The following is a 26,447-nucleotide window of genomic DNA, read 5'->3' as shown; positions in this document are numbered from 1 at the left end:
ACACGGGTTCGTGCCCCAGTCCGGGAGGATCCCACATGCCGTGGAGCGGCTGGGCTCATGAGCCATGGCCGCTGAGCCTGCGCATCCGGAGCCTGTGCTCTGCAACGGGAGAGGCCACAACAGTGAGAGGCCCGTGTATAGCAAAAAAAAAAAAAATCCTACTCCAGTTCACCTCACTCCTGGCATCAACAACTTCCACTCCTATCTAACCAGAGCAAACAAATATGGTTGAGATCTTCAATGGCAGTGTCTGAGACATTTTCAGTCAAGGATATATAGTGTCCCTTTTAAGCTAACCCAGTGTCCCTGATTCCCTTCTCTCGCAACTCCTGAAAGATGTGCCTGTTTATACCTTCCTAATGTTCTGCCAGCAACGTCACCATTCTGTATCTATCTGCTTTATACACATGTGGGTCTTGAGATGAAGCTTAGGAATTCAGGCCGACTCAGCTGCCTCCCTTTCCATGCCTTTCGAGGGTGCTCGTTACCCTTACACCTTTCCCTTGCTCATTTCCTTCCCTCCAGCCCTCAGAAATTAGGTTTTCTCTCTACCTCAGAAGTATTCCAGTAACCTGCTTCATGACAAATCTAACTTTGTATTCCTTGAAAATACTTTAGATGCACACCATCTTTGTCCCTTCCTTGGCTTCCAGAAATATGGAAATATGACACGATCCTGGTCCCCCTCCAATCTCTCCAGCTACGTGTTGGGTGCTTCTACTCAGTGACCACAGGCATTGTCCAGGGTTCCATCTGGCTCCTCTCTCCATGCTGCATGGTCTGGGTGGTTTAACTATTCCATGGTTTAACTTCATTCCATGGTTTAACTATTAACCACCATGCAGACAACTCTCAAGTTCTATCCAGACTCAGCTCTTACCCAAGTTTCAGTCTCCTATCTCCAACTAGTAACTAAGCATTTGTTTTTCCATATCTCACTATATGGAACTTAACTTCTCCTCAAAGATGAGTTTTCCTATTAACCTTTCTATTTCCGTCAATGAGATCCCCCCACCCCCGCCCCAACCCAGTATACAACATGGTTAAATTTTCCAGCCAGTAGAATGCACTTATTCTCAGTTCTAGATTCTTTCCTGTGCATCTCACAACTAAGACTAGGTGGTTATGTAAATGAGACAGAGGGGTAGAACTCCACTGAATACCAGAACTATTTCAACAGTTTAACTTATCCCCTTGCTTGCAGACTATCCCCTTTTCAAACTATACTACACACCAATGGATCATTTTTGTAAAACATTAATTTCATCATGTAATTGCCCTAATTACATATCTGCAGGCCTATGAGATAAGATCCAAATGGCTCCCTTATCCTACCAGGGCTCCAGCCCCTGTGATCTAGCTTTCCATCCTGTTTGTTACTCCCCACCCCGGGAAGCCTGATCCTGACCAGCCCCTCTAAGTGTCATCCACACTGCATCCCACCCCCACCAAGCCTCTGCTCAGGCTGTACTTTCCTTTCCAACCACCCCAATACATCCATACCTAGTTCATTCTAACTAAACTTCTGCCATGATGTCTTCCCTCTACTATTTAGACATAAATGGATCACTGAGTTTACCAAGCCCTGATAGCACTCACTGTAACATTCAGGCACACATTCTTCCATCTATTTTACTAATGAAACAGAGGAGGATCCTTGAGGGTTGCAACCATGTCATACTCAGACTCACCGACTTAAGAGCTGAGATTACCTCAGAAGTCATCAAAGTTCAACCCTTGTCTAATGCGTATTCTGCCTCCTATATGACAACCACAGCAAACAGGGTGCCAGGTTTTACAGGTAAGACAGGGAACTTACCTACTTTTCTTTTTCTTTTTAAAATATCCTCAATCCTCCAGATCACAAAGGAACTTGTATGTCACACTTGGGCTTAAACCTATAGGCAACAAGTACCCAGAGGTTTTAGAACAATAGTGTAACTTGCCAAGTTTGATTTTTTAAGATGATCACTCTGGTGATTATGTTGAGGACAGACTTGGAAGGAAAAGAAACAGGTCAGGACTCTGTAGCAAAACACCTGGTGAGAGATAATGGGGGCCTGAAAGAAAGGCAACGAACGAGGAAGGACAAGGGATTTAAAAGCCATTTCTGAGGTAGACTAGGATTTGGTGAACAACTTATACAAGGGATCCAGCAATCAGTGACACAGAGCTGAGAGCTCCCAGGGTGTGCTGGCAACGCAAGGGCTGCCCTAACCTCGGAATAAACTGCAGGGGGCACAGCTGCAGGCAGTCTGTCTCTCCCAAGGTCTCCCCTCCTTCATTTTCAACCCGCAGTCTTCCCTCCAGATCATCAAGAGTCAAACGACAGTGTAAGTCACCACCACTCTTATTCAAGTTGCCACTGTGGCTTCCTAGTCTAGTCATTTTTTTCTTCCCTTTTCAAAGGACTACCAAAGCTCATTGTTATTCAAGTATGGTCTTTAGAACTACAGCACCACCTGAGAGCTTCTTAGAAATGCAAATTCTTGGGTCCTACCCCACAACTACTGAATCAGAATCTCTCTGGGTAGAGGTCAGTAATCTTGTTCTAATTGATCTCCAGATGATTCCTAATGCATGCTGAAGTTTGAGAAGCAGTGATACAGCTAACCCTCTACCAGATCAAGGCTTTTAATCCTATATCCATTTTGCACCACTGAATGGAAACTCTATCCCAGGTACACTTTCAAGACTAACATGTAAATTTACAAATGTGCTGCAGTAAGAAAAATTTGGGAAGCAGTCATTACTCCAAGGAAACCACATACACTTGAATGAATCACTTAAATAGAAGCTTTTCAAGATGCAACTCCAAGTCATTCTCAAAAATGACTATAATCAAAAGTCAGAAACCAATTTACAGATGACTCCCTTACAGATTTTGACCCAAAATAAAGAGAACTGAAGACTTAATGAAACACCTAGAGATTTGCTCACCCACCCCTTACAAGAACCTTCTTTCTTTCTTTTATTTTTTTTGGCTGCACCGTGTGGCTTGCAGGATCTTACTTCCCCTGACCAGGGATTGGACCGTGCCCCCTGCAATGGAAGCACTGAGTCTTGACCACTGGACCGCCAGCAGGGAAGTCCCAAGGACCTTCTTAACATAAGGTGAAGTGGTAGCTATAAGATAATGACAAACCCCAACCCCATTTCTTCCTAAGGCCACTGTCAGGCAGCACAAATAAATTAATCTATCCTCTAAAATGAAGTTTGGGCATTCCCATATCAGTCTGTGATAACCGCTTTGCACTAGCAGTGAAAACAACAATCTGGTAATATGGTCACGCTGTCCCCTGTCAGCCATACACTTTTTGGATGATCAATGAACCTGCTCAGGTTTATTTGTTCAATGAGTTGGAACCTACTATATGCCAGGCACTATGATAGCATTGAGCAAGACAAAGCAAGTCTACCCTCACTAAGCTTGGAATAAGTAACTGAAATTACCCTTGAGATAAGCACTGACAAGAAGCATGGGCACTAAGATGGTCTATTACAGTAAAGGAACCTGACATAGTTTGGACTAGTGGATCTCTACAGGGGCTGTAAATCAGAATCACCCAGGACAGCTTCTAAGCATACCAAAGCCCAAGCCTCACCCCATATCAAACAAATCAGAACTCTGTGAACCCTGGCCATTGGTTTTAAAGATCATTTGCTTCCCAGGTAATTCTAACATGCAGCCAAGGTAGAGAACCACTGGTTTTGGGTATAATGCGATACGTGTTATGGGCACAGTGCCTACCCTCCAAGAGCTTTCTGTCTAGTGGAAAAGACCCAACAACGTAGAAGTATCAGCAAAATACTCTAGCAAGATGGAGCAAAAAACCCTCAGATACAGGATAGTGCTTCTCTGGGCACAAGGGTAGGGAAGTGATCCCATTGGGCTATATAAGGTGCTTTTACCTGTTCCAGCAAGGTTTGGTTTCTAAAGATGGGTACTCAGGCAACTAATTATTTTTTATACCTTTTCATATATCTTCAATATTGCAGGCTTTTAAAATAATAAAATAAAAACTACCTTTAGGGACTTCGCTGGTGGCACAGTACAGGGGGTCCAGATTCAATCCCGGGTCAGGGACTAGATCTCACATGCATGCTGCAACTAAGAGTTCACCTGCCACAACGAAGGAGCCTGCCTGCCGCAACTAAGACCCAGCACAATCTAATTAATTAATTAATTTTAAAAACTGTCTGAAGTCAGTGAAGGCATCATAGAAGTTATTTACGCTGAGATTTTTTTTTTTTTTTTTTTGCCGTACGCGGGCCTCTCACTGTCGTGGCCTCTCCTGTTGCGGAGCACAGGCTCCAGACGCGCAGGCTCCGCGGCCATGGCTCACGGGCCCAGCTGCTCCGCGGCACATGGGATTCTCCCGGACCGGGGCACGAACCCGCGTCCCCTGCATTGGCAGGCGGACTCTCAACCACTGCACCACCAGGGAAGCCCCTTAAGCTGAGTTTTGAAGCTTGATTAGGAAGGAGTTTTCTGAGGAAATGATCTTGAAAATGTAGTCTGAAATATGAACGGGAAAAGTTAGGAGGAAAAGTGTATTAGGCAAAGGGAAGATTGTGTGCAAGGGGCTGGAAGCAGAAAAGGCATGGGGCCTTACAGAAACTGAGAGGGCAGAGAGCAAAAAAGGATGAAGCAGAGGTTCTCAAAGTGCCATCCTTGGTCTAGCAGCATCAAGAATTTGTTAGAAATACAAATTCTGAGACCTCACTCCAGACCTACTAAGTCAGAAAGGGAGGGCGGGGAGGGGGGCGGAGAATAGCCTTTGTAATAATAAGGATTTTGGATTTTATTCTAAGATTAATGAAAAATAATTGAGAGGTTTTAATAGAGGGATAACATAATCAGGATAATAGTAGCTAAATGGTTTGGCATTAATAGCTGAGCAAAAACTCCTCAAAATCTAATTTTTGTAATAATCAGGATCAGAAACCATACTGAGCCTTTAAGTCAAGGGTCACAATCGTAATGCCTTTAGGGCTAAGCCAGAAAGGCGAATGATTGAAAAGAGGGATGTGGAACACTGATGGGGCTGCCCTCCAGTCAGCACAGCATCTGCTCTGGAGCCAAACAAACACGTGCTGAGTGGAGGGATTCACGGGCGAACTTAGGGCTCCCTTAACACACCTGCTACAGAAAGGAGTGGGCCCCTTGCAGGGAATCCAGCCTTCTCCCTTCTTCAGATGTGACTATTTCCCTAGCCTGGCTAGGCAAATCTGGCATCAAACCAAAATTTCGAAGAGTAAACCACCTTTTGTTCCTTTGTCCAAGTAGCAGAGGGATAAAAAGCAATTCAACAAACAAGATGCCAATAACCCAGCCTGCTCACCTCTCACATGGAGTTTCTACTACAAAGCAAATGACCCATTTGTATGAATCTACAGTAGAAGCCTGAACTTGGGAATGCTCCTTGTGATAGGCTAACCCAGGGACAACCCTCTCCTGGGCCCAAGAGGCTACCAGTGTCTTCACTTCAGAAGGTCAAATCAAGCTCTTGGATTCAACAGTATAAGGCCCTCAACCCTCAAAAGACACACAACATGTTTGTATGCTAGGTTTCTCAGGACTAAAAACTATCAAATACAGTCCAATCAAAAGGTCACTAGAGGGCTTCCCTGGTGGCGCAGTGGTTGAGAGTCCGCCTGCCAATGCAGGGGACACGGGTTCGTGCCCTGGTCCGGGAAGATCCCACATGCCGCGGAGCGGCTAGGCCTGTGAGCCATGGCCGCTGAGCCTGCGTGTTTGGAGCCTGTGCTCCACAATGGGAGAGGCCACAACAGAGAGAGGCCCGCATACCGCAAAAAAAAAAAAAAAAAAAAAAGGTCACTAGAAACAAGCAGAAACTTTTTGATGAGGAGCAACTTACAGCACTGGTAGAAATCCACCGATTTGGATTCTTGCCACAATATTGTGTACCTCACCCAGATTCAGCTACAGACCGTAGATGATGAGGGGGTGGTTACACAGTTCTGACTGAATCAGGTTAAAAAGCACATTCCAGTGAAGTTCAGGATGCAGAAAAGGATTGCAACAGACATTAATGAGAAGGGAACAAAGAGTGATTTCCTTATTCAGACACTTCCTCCCCCAATTCCTCAGCTGAGAAAGTCAACAGTCTCCGAAGTCCCATCTGACAATAGCTATTCATCCTGGCCTGGGAAGCCTGAATTACAGGTGCTGAGGGACTCCACAGACCTTGCCCTACTAAGGTTATGGCTCAGAGATCTTCAAGGGAAGCCATGGAGGCTTCACGATGAAGTGAGTTCCTGCCTCCCACCTATTCCTTAAAGATCCCAAAACCATTTTCTCCAAAGTCAGAATAAATGAAGAGACAAGCTTCAAATCCAAGTAGAATCAAAATTTCAAAAGAATCTTATTTGCATCTGTGGCTGAATTTCCATTTCCTAAACCGAAGCCAGATTTGTAATGGAAGGTTTGCTACCTGCAGTCTTACTAGATTTCAGAACATCCCATTTTATTCCTGTGCCCAGCCTAAGTGACTTGCCTACGTGTACTGGCAGAGCTAAGACGAAAGGTAAATGTTCCCAGAACCAGCCTGCTATTTAATGGTTGGTGTTAACTGCCTTTGAGTATCAAGTATAGTCCCTCTAAGATGATGATGATAACAGCTGACATTTATGGAGCACCTACAAGCACCAGTACTCTCTTTATATAAACTTATTTAATATTAACCTCTCCATGAAGTGGGTACTTAAAGAGTTTCATTTTACGGATGCAAAAACTAAGGCACGGAGAGGTTAAGTGACTTGCTCAAGGATCCAGAGTTAGCGGCAGAGTCAAAATGCAGACCCAGGAACTCTGAGTGTAGAGCCCAAGCTCTTAATCAGCAAACCACACTGTCTTTCTCAGGATACTGTCAGTCCATTCTATAAACACTAACCAAGCACCTGGGCACCAAAAACTCTACTAGACAAAAGCACCTATTCACACAAAACAACAACTAGAAAATCTGCTTTTACTCCGTCATGCTCAATGTGACAATCCATGCTGAATGCACCCCAGATCCTACCTCCTAGCTTACCGCTCAGACAAACACCTAAAAATTATGCCCTCAAAAGTAAGATGAACAAACAAAAAAACTTTAAAACAGTGTTTAGATCTCTAAACAGAGATCACACACATATTCCTCCCTGGGCAGGCAACCAAAACAGACATTCTATAAGGTCAGTCCATAAATTCCTATTCAGAATTTTGAGCCTGAATTCAAGGAATAGCTCATCATTCATTTAGCTCAATACTACCAAAACATCCAATCAGAAACTGGTTTTCTTTGCTTTTCTCTCTGCCCCCATCATCTTTTAGAGGGTGGCAGAAATACTCACAGGCAAGCTTGAAGGTCTTGACTGAAGACTCAGGTTCATATCTTCTTGCCCTCCCTTACTGGAGGTCATTGAGGGGGCTGAGGACGCCTGAGACCCAAATGAATCTTGAGATAACTCCTAAAACAAGAAAAACAAAAGCTGTGAGAGCTTGGTATTGATAAACCAGGCAAGCTTGCTTCATGATGAAAGGCCTATGGGACTCTCTTCAACAGGGGAAGCTAGGTGTGAGAGACTGCCCAATCACACACAATATTACCCAAAGGCAGAAAAAAACAAGTTGTGGCTCTTAAGAATGTCAACAGTGGACATAAGACTCTCTGATGGCACTCTTGACCATTTATCACCACCCACAGAAAGCTGTTACTTGGGGATAAATGCTAAAGTCTAGCTAACTACAAGTTATATCTATCAAGGAATGAGACCACCTGATTCAAAAACACCAACAAAAAACTCACGCTAGGACCTCTGCATTAAAATGAGTACTGCTTCCTTTAAAGATATTTATTCCAACAATGCCATCAATGCACAAAATCTTTAATGGACCTGTCATCACTCAGTCATTCTCCTCTTTCTGCTCCTTAAAGAATAAAGCCCAAGTTGTTATTTAGACTTTATCACCTACCTTGTTCATAGACATGGCTACAGATGAATTTTAGCTATTTCCCAAAATCAAATCCACTCTCAAAAAAATAAGAGATTTGCTACCACTGAGACTATTCTAAAGAATGTGATGTCAGCTCTGACAGCAGTTTCAAATGAAGGGCTCCAAAATATTTTGAGCAATAGCAGAATGGAATGGCAGTTGGATGAATGTACAGTACAGCCTCCCAAAGCGACTGTTTTAAAAAAGACCAAACTAACTTGGATGCTCAAGTTCTGAATTCTGAGTTAAAAAAAAAGAAAAAAAAAAAAAAAATCAGTCCCATTATCTTTATTTCTTCTCTGCCTATGCAACTTTCCATTGCCCTATTTCATGAGTATGGAGAGCTACAGGTTTTTATGCAGTTATATCTTTATTAGTTTCAATTAGAGAACCAATTTTGTAAGGCAAAGTTCTCATGACACCAGCCCCCAAAGTCTGCGGTCACACGTAGGGAAGGGCATGAGGAAGGGGCCTCTTACCTGTGGTGGAGGGAAGCGCTGCTGAGAATAGGCAGTTTGCTGTGACTGCTGAGACTGGGGCTGAGGGTACGCAGCCTGCTGGGAAAGCGTCGAGGATGCTGGCTGCTGAGGTGGCGGCTGCTGGTAAGGAGACTGTGCCTGCGGCTGTGAGTAGGGGGGCTGGCTCTGGGGGTGCTGCTGGGTGGTAGACTGCTGGGTGGGGTACGGGGTTGGGGACTGCTGATGGGGGGGCTGGGATGGCTGCTGGGAATACGGAGGCTGAGAGGACTGGAGCTGCGGTGGCTGAGACTGAGGCTGCTGCTGATATGAAGGCTGGGCGTGAGGGGTCTGGGATGGTGGCTGCTGGGAGTAGGGCTGCTGCTGCTGCTGGGGGTGAGGGCTTTGCTGGTTGTAATATGGAGCCTGGCCCTGCTGACCATACCCGCTGGGGCCTGGCTGTCCATAAGGTGGAATCTGTAAAAGGAAAGGATACTTTTAGCACTGACCCTTCTGGATGAAGAAAGGTGATTATGTCAGAAGCCATGCCCTGAAGATGGGTATACAAAGCCGGCAAGCCAAGCCTCACATTTAGAAAGCCCAGGGTTTTTCTACCAACCCTGTTAAACTGAGCCAGGAAGGACAGCCAGGCTGGGTTCCTAGTTGGTTTGTTCTTAAGTGGATTACATTCATTCGCAGAAAATTTACACTATTTAATAAAAATCTGGTCAACTTACAAGAGTTCAAGAACAGCTGTTTTCACCAATGAGTCTACTCTTTTTATCATGGCCTAGACTGTTTTTATAAGCGCTAGGAATCTGTATCCTAGCCACAACGAAGAGTCAAGAGCAGCCTGGCTCAGCCGACTGAAAACCTAGGGTTTAGTAAGCCAGATGGTATGCCAATCACTAAACTACCCTGGTTCTCTTTTTCATCTAGTCTTCATTCAAAAAGTATCTGACAGCCTACTTGCTTACTTGTTACCAGGCACTACTCTAGGCACCAGGGATATATCTGGCAAGGAGGGGGTAAAAAAAGACCAATAATATGCTTCCCAACTCTCCTCCATTTTCTCATTGAAAAAAAAAAGTGATTTTATATAAGGGCATACTTTGCTTTCAAGTCTTAGAAGTAAAGTTACGTCTTATATTCTATCCCTCACCATTTTCGGTATGAATATCACTCACATATAAATGGTAGAAAATGCTGTCAAAACAAAAAATGGCAATAAAAAGATGATGGTGCGGATGGTCAGATAAAAGGAGATGAGTAAAATCTTAGCATCTGCAATAGCACTGTTAGCATCTTTACTGCTCAATCTTCCCTTTTCCTGCTACTCCCAGTCCCTTCTAAACATTCACTTTAAACCAGACAGCTGTATGTTGAAGGCCTTGAGAACATGAAGGGCCTCTTCTCTCCCCAGGGCACATGGTATGAGCGGTTTTTCTTGGTAGCAGTGGATTGATTGGTGCTCAGCCACTGCCTTTTTCTTTCTTCCCACTTCCTTCAGAGATCGCCATTCAGTGGGTACAAGCAGGCCAGCCAGGTCAAAGAAGACAGATACGTATAGCAGGTGGCCAGGGAGCAGTTTTCCTTCAAGCACACACATGCGATGGTGACCACAACCTTGGCCTTGTACATAGCACAGTGAAACTAACTGAGTCAGCTGGCCTATGTTCCTTTCAACAGGTTTGGAAGCCAAAGACACATTCTGATTCTATAGCTGAAGACCAGATCTTGGACAGCAACAAGGATTGAGGTAATCGGAGTCAACATCTACCTGCTGTGCATAAGAGAGGCCGCCCATGGTACTCTGCGCTCGGCCCTGCATGGTCATCGGGTACCGCTGCGGGGTCTGGGACCCATATGGCTGCCCTGGGTACCCATGTCCTTGCTGCGGTCCTGATGGAGGTCCCTGTTGTTGCGAGTATGGGTTAGTCCCGCCATATGGCTGAGGTCTCATCTTGCCCATCTGATCCATTGGACTGGATGGCTACAAAATAAAGAGCATTTCATTAACCTGAAGCTTTGATGTCCTCTAGCCAATATGAACACAAACCTTGGCATACAGGTCTGTATGCCACAAAGGAAAACAGTTACTATGAAATAAAGTAATGGTATAGACCCAATAACCCTTGAGCAAGTCATTTAACCTTCCTCAGAACCTTGATTTTGTCATATGTAAAATGGAAACACCACCGGTTTGTGAAAGCACCTTCTAAGCTATATACTACTTTATAAGTGTGGTACTACTTGAGACCCAAGGAACAGGCCAGGTGTGGAGCAATGAATACACGTACTCTATGGTACAGAAAAATGAGAACAAAGGCCCTTCAGTTGGGAGGGGATGGTGCTGCTATACTCTGCCATGATCCTGTTCAATAACACCAGAACTGATGCTTTAATACTGTGGTAGGGAATTCAAATACACAAGCCTCTAGATGTTTTTATTCTTTAAATAGTGGCAACTTATTTCCTTGCACATCCAGAGCCCATTTGTGCTATGGCACGAGGACTTAAATTTATGCTTTCTTCCAACTGGGTATCATAGCTAAGTTACAGTTGTTGAGGGAATTGTGACCCTGAATTTATTTAGAGCCTTGTACAATTCAACTGAAAAGTTCACCTCCTTTAATATTCAAGAGCTTGAGGGTGTAAGGCAGGTAGAGATTATGTCTCTCTAAAAAACAAGATGCAGAGGTACCAATAATGGAACCTCAAAGCTCATAGGTATTTGGCTACAAACATAACTTCCAGCTCTTTGTGGTGCAACAGGATCAGTCAACTCATTCACTTTCTGACATAATTTTATCTTACTGGAGCTATGTAGAACAGAGGCCCAGCACACTTTCCCCTCCCAGAGATGCCTACCTATATCTACTGGTGGTGAGAAGGGAAGGAGTATCTCTAAGCACTTAAATAGATACACCCAAGTTGCCAAGTAGGCCTGCACCTGACGTAAAACTTGAAAACTGAATCTTAAATTGGGGATGGGGAGTAGGTATTAAGGAATTCAGTGGTTCTCAAACTTCAGAATGCATCAGAATCACCCGGAGGGCTTGTTAAAACACACACTGCTGGGACCCATCCCCAGGGTACGATTCTGTAGGTTGAGGGGTGGGCCTAAGATATGCATTTATAGCAGTTCCCAGGTGATACTGATGCTGCTGGTCCAGGGACCACCATACTTTAAGAACCACTGGCCTAGATTACACCTAGGCTCCCTTCTGGTTCTATTATTCTATAATTAATAAATTATTCTAATTTTTTTTTTTTTGCAGCACACTACCTAAGTGTTTTATAATAATGAAGAAGTCGAGCTGTCATGAGGAAAATGGCTAAGATAAAAAGCCACAGAGACTATTCTTCTAAATATTAACCGAAAAAAAGCAGAAACGAAGTTCTCTTTTAGGCTGCAGCTGAAATCTCACCTTAAAAGGTTAACACTGAACCCTCCCAAGTTTCCAAACTACGAGAATCATAGTAAAACCGTGTCCCAAATCACTACTACATGTCAATATCATTAAAGTGCTATTTCCAACAATCATAACTAAACAATTTTTGCCCAGACCTGCCTCTGTATCAGAAGCTCCAATAACATTCCCGATCATAACTTTGGAGCCACGTGGATTCTTTTGGGCCTGTTTAGGAAGTTCAAATTCAACAATCAAACTAGTGAGTAATAAATAGCATGTGGTCTTCCCCAGATACACCTGGCAATGGAGCCAAAACATCACCATTCTCTCCTACAAAGAGCTCAGGGGCTTACACAGACACATCATGCCGCAAGTAACAAGGAGATCCTCATCTTATCCTAGACTGCAGCTGCTGTCCACGTGGCCCCCAGGTGAAGAGACTACATTTGCTGAACAGAGACCAGCCCACTCTGGGTATCTCTGTCAGTCTAGATCTCAACACACAAGGGGCAGTCATTACCATGGTTACTACAGAGCTTCTAGAGCAGCAGCTATTAACCACAGCTACCGATCAGATGTGAGAAGCTGCACAAATGCCTGGGCCTCTCCCTAGAGATTCCAATTTAGCGAGTCTAGAAAGGCTTGGGCTCCCTCCCCCTAAACCCCTTAAGATCCTTGGATGATTCGTGTGTGTGTCTGTGTGTGCGTGTGTGTGTGTGTGTGTGTGTGTGTGTGGCAATGCATGGCTTGTGGGATCTTAGTTCTTAGTTCCCCAACCAGGGATTGAACCCAGGCCACGGCAGTGAAAGCGCCAAGTCCTAACCACTGGACTGCCAGGAAGTTCCCTAGTTCTAATATATATTACTAGCTGAGAACCAGTGATCTAGAGAAACACTGCCCCATAAAATTTTCTGTGTTGTGTGACTATTAAGTACTTGAAATATGCCTAGTGTGACTTAGGAACTGAATTCTTTTTATATACTTTAAATTCAGATAACCACATGCAGCCGGTGGTTATATTGGATCGCACAGTTCTAGAGCAATACTCACAAATCATTTTCACCTCCCCCTGCTCAACAACAGCCCCAAACTTCCTACCTACCACATCATGTACAGTATCAAATAGAAAGAGCAAAGAAAGTAATAAATCGACAGACTTGGGTTCAAATCCTAACTCTTGTCACTGACCTTGAGCACATCAATTCTTTAACTAAAATGCACATAACTGGGGCTTCCCAGGTGACGCAGTGGTTAAGAATCCACCTGCCAATGCAGGGGACACGGGTTCGAGCCCTGGTCCAGGAAGATGCCACATGCTGCGGAGCAACTAAGCCCGTGCGTCACAACTACTGAGCCTGTGCTCTAGAGCCCATGTACCACAACTACTGAAGCCCGCACGCCTAGAGCCCATGCTCCGCAACAAGAGAAGCCTGCGCACCGCGACGAAGAGTAGCTCCCACTCACCGCAACCAGAGAAGGCCCACGTGCACCATCAAAGACCCAACACAGCCAAAAAACAAAAACAAAAAAAACATAAAATGCACATAACACACTTCACACAGTGCCTGGTACTTAAACACCCAATGAATAGTAGCTATTATCAATAATGATAAATAGTGCTTCTGCCTGGCTCTAAAATGTGCCACAGTGCTCCAGTTCTCCGCATTTTTCAGCCTCATGCCAGACTTCCCACGTGTCCAGCTCTACGCAATAGTACCCTGCCATGCCCTCCTGTCCACAATGTCTTCCACCAGCAGAAACCCAACCCTTCAACATGAAGCCACTTCCCACTTCTTTAGCACATTCTGTTCTTTCACACTTCTAAATGTCCTATTGTAAAATCAGTCAGAATCACAGGTTTAGCACTTAGTTGTCCAGCTAACTGACTGCATCTCTCGAGACTAAGTTCTCAGCAATCGGAGATCAGGTATTTTATCTTCAAAGTCCCCCGAAAGACCCCAAGTGCAGAACTAGGGCTCAGGAACTTCACTGTGCCAGGCTGCCCTACTTTAACAAGTGGGTAGGGGATACTATGGGAAGAAAGCCTAGATTAAACCACCTAGCCAAAGGGCCAGGGACACCCCTAAACCCTAAACCAGGTTATGACTTTGAGGGCAGAAAAAAATGGGGACTGAACTGAAAAAGCAAAGGGGAGGGTAGAACAAACAGTCAAGGAAGAATGAGCACAGCTCTGAGGAGACTCTTAAGTGCCATCCTTAAGTGCCTCTCCTATAACCAGAGAGGTCTTCAAACCACACAGGCATCCACAAACACACTGCTTAAAAACAAAAGGCTAAAGGCAAGTTACTCCCCCCTACTCACCACCCCCGCCCCATGTCTCACATCAGGGTGCCTGCACTCCCAATTGAGGACAGCTACTAAAGGGTTCAAGGATTCTTCCATTACTTTAGAAATTCCTTGCAGACTAAAAAAAAAACGCAAGTTAAAAAAATTCTTATTCTAAAAAATGAAATTAAGACATTTCCCTTTCCTGGACATCAGATTTCTGACCCCTTCCCTTCACTAAAGAGTTATAATAAACGGAATACACAGCCTAGCAACTAAAATATATTCGGTTCAACCAGATTACTCTGGTCTCATGTCAAAGTTAAACATCTGCTCATATCGGAAGGGGAGGTAGGCAGGGACTGAACTCACACTTCTGACATTTAAAACCATTGTGAAAGATTTGTGATTTGCAGTTATAGATGAAATGTCATCTTCCAATCTTTCATAACAGAGAAGGGGCCTTAAATCTTCACTAATCAGTTTTTTTGGAAAGTAGCAATTTCAGCCGAGAAAAATCCCTACTACATACAAGATAGAAAAACCAGTATCAGCAGTCTGCAGGCACCAAGGAAGAGGCAGAGGATGGGAAACACCAAAGAGCCAGAGATTCCTCTCTGGGAAAGACAGAGAGGAAATCCCTTCAATGGGAAACCACAGGAGTAGATTACTGTGATTACACTTCAAAAGCAAAGGCTCTGCCACAAAGACACATAATTGAGAGGAAAATGCTGCCCCCTTGATCAGGGAAGTCGGGCCCCCTGCCATATACTCTCCCGCATTCATAAAAAATAAAAATAAAAAAGAGGAAAAGAGCCATAAGAAAACCCCCATCTCTATTCACCACTTATCTCTTTCCAGATCACTGGACGTGTTACAAACTGCCTGCCAAATGAAATGCATCAAAAGTTGCAGTTTCCCTAGGCATCAAAGGCAAGGATGCCTAGCAGGCTGGTCCCTTTGAATATATTCAGAACAAACAGCTTACAGACTAACCACTTGCACAGAGTTTCCCTGCTCTAAGCAAATGGAATTAAAAGCCCCTCCAGATCAGAGGGCTAATGGAATCCCTTACAACTTCTTATTGCACCAAGGAAAGCCATAACGACCTAAGGGGTTGCTGAGATATAACACACTGGACTTCAAATTCTCCAACTTCTGATCACAACTGATGGAGAAGAGAGCAGAGAAGGCGGGGCCAGGGACTCCAACTTCAAAGTGAGAGATACTGTTCACCAAAATGCACCACACCACACGCAGTGGCACCAGGAAAGAGAAACTTCTTAATTTTCTTGAAATAAAAGTCCAACTGAGGAAAGTTCCAGGCTTCAGTCCCAATCCAAAGATGCAGAAAGGAAGTGACCGTGTAGCAAACCAAAGGAGCCAGATTTGGTACCCAAGGACCAGCAAGAACATGACTGGAGAGAGATGGACCGGGCTGCCAAAAATGTGTCCATCAGAAAGCAGAAGTCCTGACTACCACTTGTCCTGTCACCCTAAATGCCAACTAGTTGAGGCTAGTAGAAACCTAGAATATTATTTCTTACTCATTGCGCTTTCAATTTATTCCTGGCCAGATTTGTTGTATGACTTTTAATAACAACAATAAAAAAAAGCATCCCTGGCTCTTTAACCAAAAGAACCACCTAATTGATTCCCACAGTAATTAACCTGCATTTTACCTCAGAGAGCGGTAGTTAAGGAAGTCGGCACTGCTATTTATAACTCATCTCAAATTGAGGGCAGACTGCCTAAAATCTAACACATCCCAGCTGTACTCCTGTTTGAACTGGGGCCAAGGGAATTTTTTAAAGCAATCTTGGCACCGAATGAATGACACCAACAGTATGAGAGCTCGAGCGGTTGTGTTGTGGTGACGTAGCACTGGAGGTGGAATGGGAGGGGGCCAGTGTACTGTGATCCCTCTCGTGCACGCCTGCTGCTTGCTGAGTCCCAGTACAGTAAGCTGGGAACCGCCCACTGAGAGCCAAACACAGGAAAAGGCTTTTCCTGTGGAACGCCTTGAAGTGAGAAACACATGGCTAATCTGCATAAACGCGAAGCCGCACCACCCCTGCCAGGAAGGTTAGTGCTCGTAATCTCTGGCCATGAAGCTGGCTGCCTGGGAGGACTTGGACTGGCGCCTGATAACCCAGAAAGAGCCGAAAGAACAGATGGGTAAGGACCCCGGCAGAAAACAGCCCCAGGTCACGTGACTCGCCACATGGCCCCGCCAGCACAAACTATTGTCTGGCTGTGGAGCTCCCATACAAAGGCACCCAGCCTCGGCTTCCTGTGATTACAGGGACAGGCGGCAGCTGTTGATCCAGTTTCCCTATGGGACGCTCCCCTACTGAGGAGCATTCCAGGGAGGGATAAATACAAAAGTTAAGGCCTCTCCCAACCAACGTGCTCTCAGCTTCCCGCAAGCTCCACGTGGCCCCACACTCAGATCTGAGGAAGGACAGAGTAGATTCCATAGAGAGAACCACCCTTTGCACCCCGATACACGTGAGCTGACCAGCATAAATCATTCTCACAGTGCCCCCCTCCCCAGCCACACAGACATCTGTATCCTCATCCTGTTTTTTCTCACTCCTCCAGTACACTTCATGGCTTTGAAGACTGGTCTAGGGGCCCAACCCCAATCAAGGAAAAACTGCCCAGAAACCTGCATTTAGTTCTATCCCCAGACCCTGCCTCCTAAAATAAGGAGATTCCTTCCCTTCATTTTGTTTTGCATTTAAACAGTCATGTGCCCACTGTTTATGTGACCCAGGATAACAAGAGATTCTTCACTTCCTATTTGGCCTCACCAGAGACATCACTGATTTCCTGAAGCTATACTGATGATAAGAAAATAAAAATCTCTCATCAGATATACTAACACCTGACCCAGGAGATCAACCCACTCAGCCTATGTTTCTTATCATTCATAACCTGAGAATCACACTCCATTTTTCTACTTCACAAGAGACTGAAAACAATTCTTTCATTTTAGCTCTAGTTCATTCCAGTTCTCAACAAACTGGCCATATGCCTATGGTGAGAGAGGAATTACCAACAACTAGTTTACAACTACCACCTGAAAGAGACAGTTTTTTAAAAAATTCTTTCAGCGTTCCGTAAGTGTCCAAGTTGAATATAAATAAAAAACCCAAAGTCAATTAAAAGTTCTATCTACCCCATTCTGTTTACAGAAACGATTCTTGAAGATCAGGGCACATTCCCCTTTGCAGCCTTAAGAGCCCATTTCAAAGACATGACCTGAAGCATCAAGCTGACTGAACTCCTAGGAGGGGCTGCAACCTGACAACAGACTCAGGACCTTCCAACCCACACTGTCTCTAATGTGATAGAGAACAAGACAAGATGCCTGGCTCTCTCCCTGGCTCAGAGGTATTTAGGCTACTGTGCTCCATCTTTCCAGACCAGAAAATCAGAAAAAAACTCACTAAGGGTAGAAAAAAGAGACCGAATGGGGAAAGGTCACTGAATCTTCCACAAAACTCAAACAAATTATGAGAGCCAACCGTAATAACCACCTCGCAGCTGTCCCCCAGAAGAGGCGTGACAGAAAAACCACAACCAGGTGGCTGGCATTTCTTTATTTCTTCGCTGGGTCCTGAAAGAGCTCTTCAAATAAAGCAAGTAGAGTAATTAAAGTAATAAATTCCCCAACAAATGATAAAGTTCTTCTCATCCAGAGCACTTTCATTAGCCACCTTTCAAAGAGAAAGTGCTCTTCCAAAAATGATGATCCCTTTTTCGGAAGACCAAACTTAGCTAACCAATTTCTCCCAATTTCCAATGAATTACAAAAGCCTCTAAGAAAGACACATACCTTCTTGAGAAAGAATTCTTCAGGTACTACTTAAAACCCAGGTATATAATATATAAAACAGTAAGGCCCCAAGACAATGATTAAACAAGAATGAAATGCCATTTGATAAAATTAAACATCCCCCTGTTTACAACTTTTTAATCTCAAGAGTAAGACAGCATTACAACACGGTGAAAAGAGTACACTAGATAGACTAAGACAATGCCTGAGTTTCAATCCCAGTTCTCTGATCAACTGGGGAGAGAGGGGTAGGCACTAATCAGGCTGTACCTAACCTCTTCAGCTACACACTTGAATCCCGCCCTCTAGATTCTGAATCAGCAGCTCTGGGATGGGGCCAGGAATCTCCTCGGGCAATTCTCATGTCCAGTCTGGGAGCATTTGGGCTGCATGGCCTCCCTCCAAATCTCCTCCCATCTCCAGCACAGAATGACCCTAGAACTCAGAATCACGTTCAGCTTCCTTAGCCAACCTATGGTCTGAAGAGGGCAGTGCCTGGCCAATAGAGAAAAACTAGGAACGGACCTCAGATTCCCAAATAAGCAGCATTCTCAAAGCCAAGATTTCCCAAATTCTTATACTTAATCCCCAACTGCCTTGTTCACCTGACCACCTATTACTAACAATACTATATGCTTTACTTATTTACCTTGTTCACTGTCTGTATCCTAGACTAGAACATAAACTCCGGGAAGGTAGACATCCGTGTGTAAAACAAACTTTCCTACTTTAAAAGAGGAAAAGAAAGGGGACTGTGAAAGAGAAAGTGGAATTCTAGAGGTCTTGGCAATTCCTAACCTCTTTCATGCTGAGAGGAAACGCTTTGGTTCAACACAGTAAGTCCTAAGAGCTCTGCCTCCACAATGCCTTCAACTTCTCTGTCCCTCAGTTTCTACATCAACAGAATAGAGACGGCAGTAGTAGCACCCTCAGGGTTGAATAAGTTAATACATTAAAACGAAACAAAACATTGTTCTTCAAACCAGCTGGACATGCTCCAGCCTCAGAGTCTTTGTATTCACTGATCTCTCCACCTGGAATACTCTTTCTTCTCTCAGGTATTAGTACAGCTCTCTCACATCAAGTATCCCTTCATTTTGGCCTCCCCTGTGGTACCCATTTAAGATTTCAATCCTGCACACTTCTTATTAGTTGATCCCTGATTAACTTTGCTCCTGAGCACATATCACTAAGCATACTATATACTAAAGTTTACTTATTTATCTTGTTTAAAGTCTATATCCTAGACTAGTATAAGCTACAAGGCTAGAATACAAGGTATGTGTCTGTGTTTGATTGCTATAACCTCCAGCACCCAAAATGTTAGCTATTATCATCCTACACAAGTTCCAAATTTCTAAGCAATAAAGCTTAGAAACCAGACCCAGGTCTGGTCCCACACACTCAAGACCAGAAACCCAAAGTGGTCAACTAGAAGTTAACTAACAATCAAATAAATTACTTCCCTCTCTCCATACTCAATAGGAGAAAAAGCAGAATGGAGCTGAAAGCAGTTTCAAAATACCCACTTAAAAAACAAGAATACTACAGGACTTCCCTGGTGGTGCAGTGGTTAAGAATCCGCCTGCCGGGCTTCCCTGGTGGCGCAGTGGTTGAGAGTCCGCCTGCCGATGCAGGGGACACGGGTTTGTGCCCCGGTCCGGGAAGATCCCACATGCCGAAGGGTGGCTAGGCCCATGAGCCATGGCCGCTGAGCTTGCGCGTCTGGAGCCTGTGCTCCACAACGGGAGAGGCCACAACAGTGAGAGGCCCGCGTACCGCAAAAAAGAAAAAAAAAAAATTCACCTGCCAATGCAGGGGACATGGGTTCGAGCCCTGATCCAGGAAGATCCCACATGCCGCGGAGCAACTAACCCTGTGTGCCACAACTACTGAGGCCACGTGCCTAGAGCCTGTGCTCTGCAACAAAGAGAAGCCACCGCAATAAGACGACTTTGGTGCACTGCAACGAAGAGTAGCCCCCATGTACAGCAACGAAGACCCAACGCAGCCAAAAATAAATAAATATTTTTTTAAAATAAAGAAAATTTAAACACACACACAAGTTAGACACCAAAAGGGTTGACCAGTCCAGTTCTCAAGCTCTACCTACTTTCAGTCTGTTCTCCCAAAGGAATTTGTTCAATAGCTCCTTCCAAGAATCCTGACAGTAAAGCCCAACGGTTTTCAACCAGGGCAATACTAGCCCCTGAGAAGTGTTTGGAAACCAATGTACGAAAGTGCCTTTTAGGTTATCACAGCGATTCTGTGGTATTACCGGCATTTATTACCTGGGGAGCAGGATGCCAAATGTCCTGCAATGCATCTCCACACAAAGAAGAGCCTCACTGAGAAATAATGGACTCTAGCCCATTACAAGTCCAGTCTGAGATGGAGAATTTCCTGTAACAATTGACCCTGGAGCAGTGATGGGAAAGGGAATCAGAACTGACTGGCACCTGTCCCAAGAGCTCAACAGTACAAAGTCACCCACTAGCCAAGGTAATCATAAATCAAAATTTACTTTATGAAATAGTTGGAAAATAATTTACTGAAGGCGGTACTTCCCCAGTGCATTAATACAATTATAATTATATAGTTATTTGTGATTATTTATATATATCTTTCCCTACTAGAAAGTACTCCATGGCATTATGAACCCTGTTGCCTGATACACTGTAGAAGCTCCTTAAGTAGCTGTTACATTACTGTAAGCAACTGCCAAATGGTAGGCAGGTACTCACAGGTTTTTCAAAAGAAGTTTTGCCGCAAGATTTCTTACACTGGCAAGTCCCAACTATTGTATGCTTTAAATTAGACAATATTTCAGTAACAGGACCGGACAATTAAGTGAGCTAAAAAACAAGTTCTTATCTGGAAAATTCTTGAGAAATGGGGCATATGATCAAAGTCCAAGAAAACCTGATGGTATACAAGGAAAACAGGTTGGTATACTTGCCTTCCAGTATATGCTTAATAATTAAAAACTTAACAATATACAGACCTGACTACCCACACGAGGTGTTATGGGTTGACATCAGAAAAAAGTATTTCCTCCCACAAACCATCCTTTGGTGCTTCTACTAGGGAAAGGACCTTATTGTGGATGGACCGCAGCCCAACTGAGTAGGTCAAGAATGAAGCACTAAGTAGGTTTAGACATTTTCTTCCCTACCTATTTGTCATTTATCAGGAATTGATATGGTACACTTAAGGGATACATGGAGAGGCAAGGGGCACATAGCCTTTCAAACAGAGCTTTACCCAGGAGAGTATATATCAACTTTTCAGTAAAGACAACACTTCTAAATCACACCTAGTTCTTTTGACCTAGTTTCTAAAATACTACTCCCTCTTCCATATGTTAAATTGCTTTACAGATAACTGCTCAAAAATAGACAAAAAAGGCAAAGGCAAAACCTGCTTCTAGCCAAAAAACTTGAAGGCCTCCTTGCCTTCTCCTTTAAAAAGCTCTCTTTTCCCCCGTTCCTTTTACTTTATCTGTAACTCCAAACTTGGTCTGGCATGGGTCATATAAAAAGGTTCTAAATCTCTAAGTGCACAGTTTTACATTCTGCCCAAGTTTTTCCTTCTATACTAAAAAAGGTATCTGTGACATCACTTAGCTGTAGGAACTTGATTCACATGCAGTAGGGGAATCTGTTTGCCATCATGCTTTGATTGTAATCAATCCAATCAAGTACTATATTTTGATAAAGACACTGAGAAGCAGCAGCCATGGCACTTTCATTAATTCCTAGGGCTGCCCTGGACCACTTTCCAAAAATGCCAGCCTTTCCCTTGGTCCCCCTATGTCCACTATAACAGGCACAATAAAATACGTTAAAGAACGGCCAAGTGCACAGCCTACCTTATTAAGATTATAGATGCTTCCAAATCCTCAGGCTTTTTTAAGGTCAGCAGTTCCCTGAATGAAAAGCCATAGAGTACTATAGATTCTCCTATTCTTTTCAGAGCTCCAAAAGTACATTGGTACCAACCTCCCCTCCTCTACACCACTGTCCACACAAATGTGTACTGAAGACCCTGGCTTCATCATTTATACGAGAAATGCGTGAGACTAGACCAAAGTTACCAGCTGTCTTTCCTGCTATCTGTGGCCAGTATAATCAAATTGCGATGAATACTTGTCACGCTAAGCTATGGAAATCTAGCTAATATTTATCCGTACCCCACCCCAAGTCTGTTTTGGCTCATACACTCTTTTGAGATTGCTGTGTTCACTCACCCAGACACATTTACCAAAGGGAAATTCTGTGTGCCTTGAATAAGGCAATCTCAATCTCATTTTATTTTAACCCAAAATACCATAATGAGACCACATATTGGTCACTTGAGGTTTTATGTAGGGGTTTTAAAGAAGCCAATTCAAAGCTGCACTGGGAAAGCAGAAGATTCAAATCACAGACTAGAAAGAAAAACAAGAATGTTACAAATCTGTCTTAGACCAACAGATCCTCCAAAACAGATTAAGGAGGGCTAAGAAAGTCTCCAGACCAAAGGCAATAAGGTGAGAAAAGAGAAGAGGGAGAGATCATCTAGGAAACTTCTGTTTCTTAGTTTATTAGACAAAGACACGTCCTGCCTCTAGTTAGCCAGGCCATTCCAACAGAGGTAAGCAGATACCAGGAATCTTCACTGAAACGATGTTGATCTGAAAGTGGTATAAATTGCCTCTCCGGTTCTCTTAAGACATTTTGTCAGCTCTGGTGTGTTAAAGCTACTGAAGTCTCCATGTGCTTTGCATTCTACTGACAGTTAGAAACCAAAGGAAAGAACGAAAAAGGAAAAAAACAAGAACAGAGAGAAAATAAAGCTGAATGGCAGAGGGATGATAAAGTGAGTCTAGAACACAAAAACACACACACGGAACATATGACTACCAGAGTATTGTCTGTACATACAAATATCAAATCACAGATCAAACTGTCAGCATACTGCCTCCTGGAAGCCTCTGCCTTCATCGCAGCCAGGTCACAGTGGTCACAGCTTCCCTTCTCAGGCAGGAGGGAAAAGAGGTCTGGTACAGGAAACATGTTTTTAATGGGAAGGATTGAGAAACCACATCAGGTTTTCAGAAAGCCCCCATGAACTTCAACACTGGTTCTCCACTTGGTCTTTGCATTATTAATGTTTATTATCTGACCATTTCTGTAACTTCCATCTCTGTGCCAAGCACAATCCTTATTAAGTCATACAACTAGGGACAGGTTTTGGCTCAAATGTCCATTCCTCGAAGAGACCTCATACACTTCAGAGATGGGGTAACTTGTCAGGAGTCTTCTTAGAGGGTTTATTTACTAGGACTTCACAACAAGGGACACAAGGAAAGGAATCACAGCAAAACTCAGGGTGGCCACTGGGGCACTGAGGGGTGGAGGATGAGAGACAGAGGGAAGTCATTAAGAATGGTCTATACTCAGAGACCACCAGATTCTCAGATCAGCTGGCCATCAACGAGCAGAGAGGATATCATGGCATTTAATTAAGGTTTCAAATACTAGCCTCTGAGGCGCATTTTCAAGAATGACTTTTTTGGGCAGTTTTATCAACTGGTCATACTTGGAGGCCACCACCCTAAAATGAGCTTTTCCACCTTCATCAAACCAGAACCATCCTCATGCTACGCCACCAAAGAGCTAAAAGAGAAACGGAGGGCAGGGAGTCCCTAGGTCCTATAAACAAACAGAGTGTGTCATTACTGTATAGAAGATCCATCTCAAAAGTACTTTCTTTCTTCTCCCCCAACCCCTAGCACTTTTAACCTTTTCTCCAACCAATAACACACTTTCAACATCATGGGACGGGCAGATACATCTGAAACATTAGCCTTTGGTATAATTTGGAAGAAGCCCCTCAGGTATTTCAGATATATTCTGTAGCCTAGCTGAGCATAAATCCAGTAGTTCTCAAACTTGAGTGTGCATTATAGTGGCCTGGAGGTTTTGTTAAAACATACTGCCAGAGTTTTGGATTCAGTACGTCTGGATGAGTATTTGCATTTCTAAACAGGGCCCAGGTAAAAATGCTATGGGCCCAGATAAAAACTATGGGATAGCTTTTAATTCAGCACAGACTAATGCTGTTTGTCTTTAACCATTCAATTCTATCCCCCTCTCAAGCAGGGGCCTCTACCAACTAGGAGCTGTGTTCGAATTTTATTGGATAACAAGTAATACTTACATATATGTTATTTAATGTTTACTACAGCTGCAAGTAGATATTTTTCCTTATCATACAGTTGAGGATACAGATTCAGAGAAGTGACTTGCCTCAAGTCACACAGCCTAAGGGAACTTTAAACCTCGCTTTTAGAGCTGACTCTGACATGAAGCTGTGTGAGGCACTTAACCTTTACGTGTTCACTTCCCTGAAGTGGAAAATTGAGACAATAATCCTCATCTCTCCAGTGAGTGCTCCAAGTTCTAGAAAGTAAAATCACTCTGCAAATATTTTCATAATGCAAGTTACTCTCATTTAGGTCAAAGTGAAGGGCTCTATCTTTGAGCCTGAATCCTACCTCTATCCCCACTCTCAAAGAGAAAAGGGCCTAAGGACCAAATCCTGCCAATTCTTACCATCGGGATCATATAGACATTCATCAAAAACCTAAATAAAATTCTAAATGGAAGAGATGGATGGGACAGAAATCTAGGCATAATGTCAAACTGTAACTAAAGGCTTTTCAGTCTTTCACCCCATTTAAGAGTTCTAGGGACTTCCTTCGTGGTCCAGTGGCTAAGAATCTGAGCTCCCAATGCAGGGGGCCCGGGTTCCATCCCTGGTCGGGGAACTAGATCCCACATGCACGCTGCAACTAAAGGTCTCGCATGCCGCAATGAAGACCTGGCACAGCCTAAATAACTAAATAGTTTTTTAAAAAAAGAGTTCTAGATTATTGCAAAAAATAATGTCCCAACAAGGTCTAGTGCTTGAATAATTTATTTTGGAGAAGCAAACTTAGTATTTTATAATGTTACACAGCTCTGGAGAATCAGACAAACCTTGATTCAAACCTAAACCCTACCTTTTACTAGTTTTTTGTCCTAGGGCGAATTTCTCATTCTTACTCTACTTCCTCATCTGTAAAGTGGGAGGAATAACTCTAGAACCCACCTCTCATGATTGTGAAGATTAAACAAAGAAATTCATGGACAGACCCAAGCATAGTGCTTGGCACATAGCAAGTACTCAACTACATGGTAATTATCATTAATATTCACCCCCAACACAGCATCACTTGAAAACAGGGAACTCAGTGAGGTCCCTGGCCTACCCCTGGCCCAGGACAAAGTTGTGGACAAACTACCTATAGAATTGATCCCCAAATCCTTATTAATATCTTTGGCAGCCCAGATTCCTAAACAGGTAAAAAGTTAGAAGTCTGGAAACGAAAGGCAGGTTATCCGAATGTGAATCAAGAGTTTCACACTCCTAAACTAATGCCATGAAACTCCATCACCTTCCAACCAGAACAGAATCTTGTCCAAAAGGCAAGAGACAAAGCCATCTGTATTCACCAGAAAAGATGTAGTAACAAAGAGCAACCAATTCCCAGCATTCTGCTCAGGTGATTTGTTCTCTAAGAACAACAGAAAGCTGTAATAAGGTCTACCCAAGAGAGAGGGGAAATCACTGGGCAAGAAGAGCCCAAAGACATATCTGTTTCCTCTTAAAGGAAGCACCCAGCACGATGTAGCCTTTAATCCTCTACCACGTGGCTGAACTCACACTCTTCTTAAAGTCAAAGTACACCAGGCACCAGTCAGTTGAGAATAAACAGCTGGACCCAGATGCACTCATGCAAGTTGTGACCTCAAGGAAAACAGGAGGCAAAATAAAGACACTAAGCGCACAGCAAATGGGTTTTCAAATATCACACCAATCCCTAAACTCCCCTGCTGCCGTCATGCTGGTGCTAGATCTTGAGGGGGGAGTTCCTTTTAACAGAGACGTCTATAAACAAGCAAGCTGAAAGCTAACAAGTTTAAGAGGGAAAAGCATACAAAAATCTTGGCTGCTGGTGATGAGCCACAAAAAAATCATGAACGTGCCAGTGCCAAGGGAGGAGGAAGTCTAATACCTAACATTGCAGACTTACGAACCCAAAAGCAATGAAGCCATAAGGAAGCCCAAATGCAAAAGAGAAAAAAAAACGCACACGGCACATTTCCTCTTCATATTCAAGCAGCACTCTGGGCCTGCAGAGCGCACAGCCCAGTGCCCAAAGCCCCTTAGTATTTCATACCAACATTAACTTCCTGGAGGATGACAAAAATCTGTCCTGGATTACTGAGTGATTTCTAATATGTACCATAACCAACACTAAGTCAACATTTTAGGGATCAAATTTCCTACTCTGCAGCATGTTGGAATGCATTCTTGGCATTAGACTTCTTCCCACTGCAGTCCACCCTTAGAAA

At 43.7% G+C, this 26,447-nt stretch overlaps 1 protein-coding gene across 2 annotated transcripts in view; it reads right to left on the bottom strand.

Moving 5' to 3' along the window:
* Positions 1–26,447, bottom strand: part of ARID1A (AT-rich interaction domain 1A) — a 70,061-nt gene that overhangs the window by 33,737 nt on the left and 9,877 nt on the right. For both annotated transcript variants that reach the window (XM_065895320.1, XM_065895328.1), the window contains exons 2-4: positions 10,238–10,450; positions 8,482–8,934; positions 7,360–7,476 (exon numbers count right to left, since the gene is read on the bottom strand). In XM_065895320.1, coding sequence (XP_065751392.1) covers positions 7,360–7,476; positions 8,482–8,934; positions 10,238–10,450 — 783 coding nt within the window. The remainder of the gene's footprint in view (positions 1–7,359; positions 7,477–8,481; positions 8,935–10,237; positions 10,451–26,447) is intronic.

The sequence above is a fragment of the Phocoena phocoena genome, chromosome 1 (assembly GCF_963924675.1).
Source record: "Phocoena phocoena chromosome 1, mPhoPho1.1, whole genome shotgun sequence".
Taxonomy (NCBI): domain Eukaryota; kingdom Metazoa; phylum Chordata; class Mammalia; order Artiodactyla; family Phocoenidae; genus Phocoena; species Phocoena phocoena.
The sequence above is the reverse complement of the archived record's forward strand: the minus strand, read 5'-3'. Positions and strand labels throughout refer to the sequence as shown.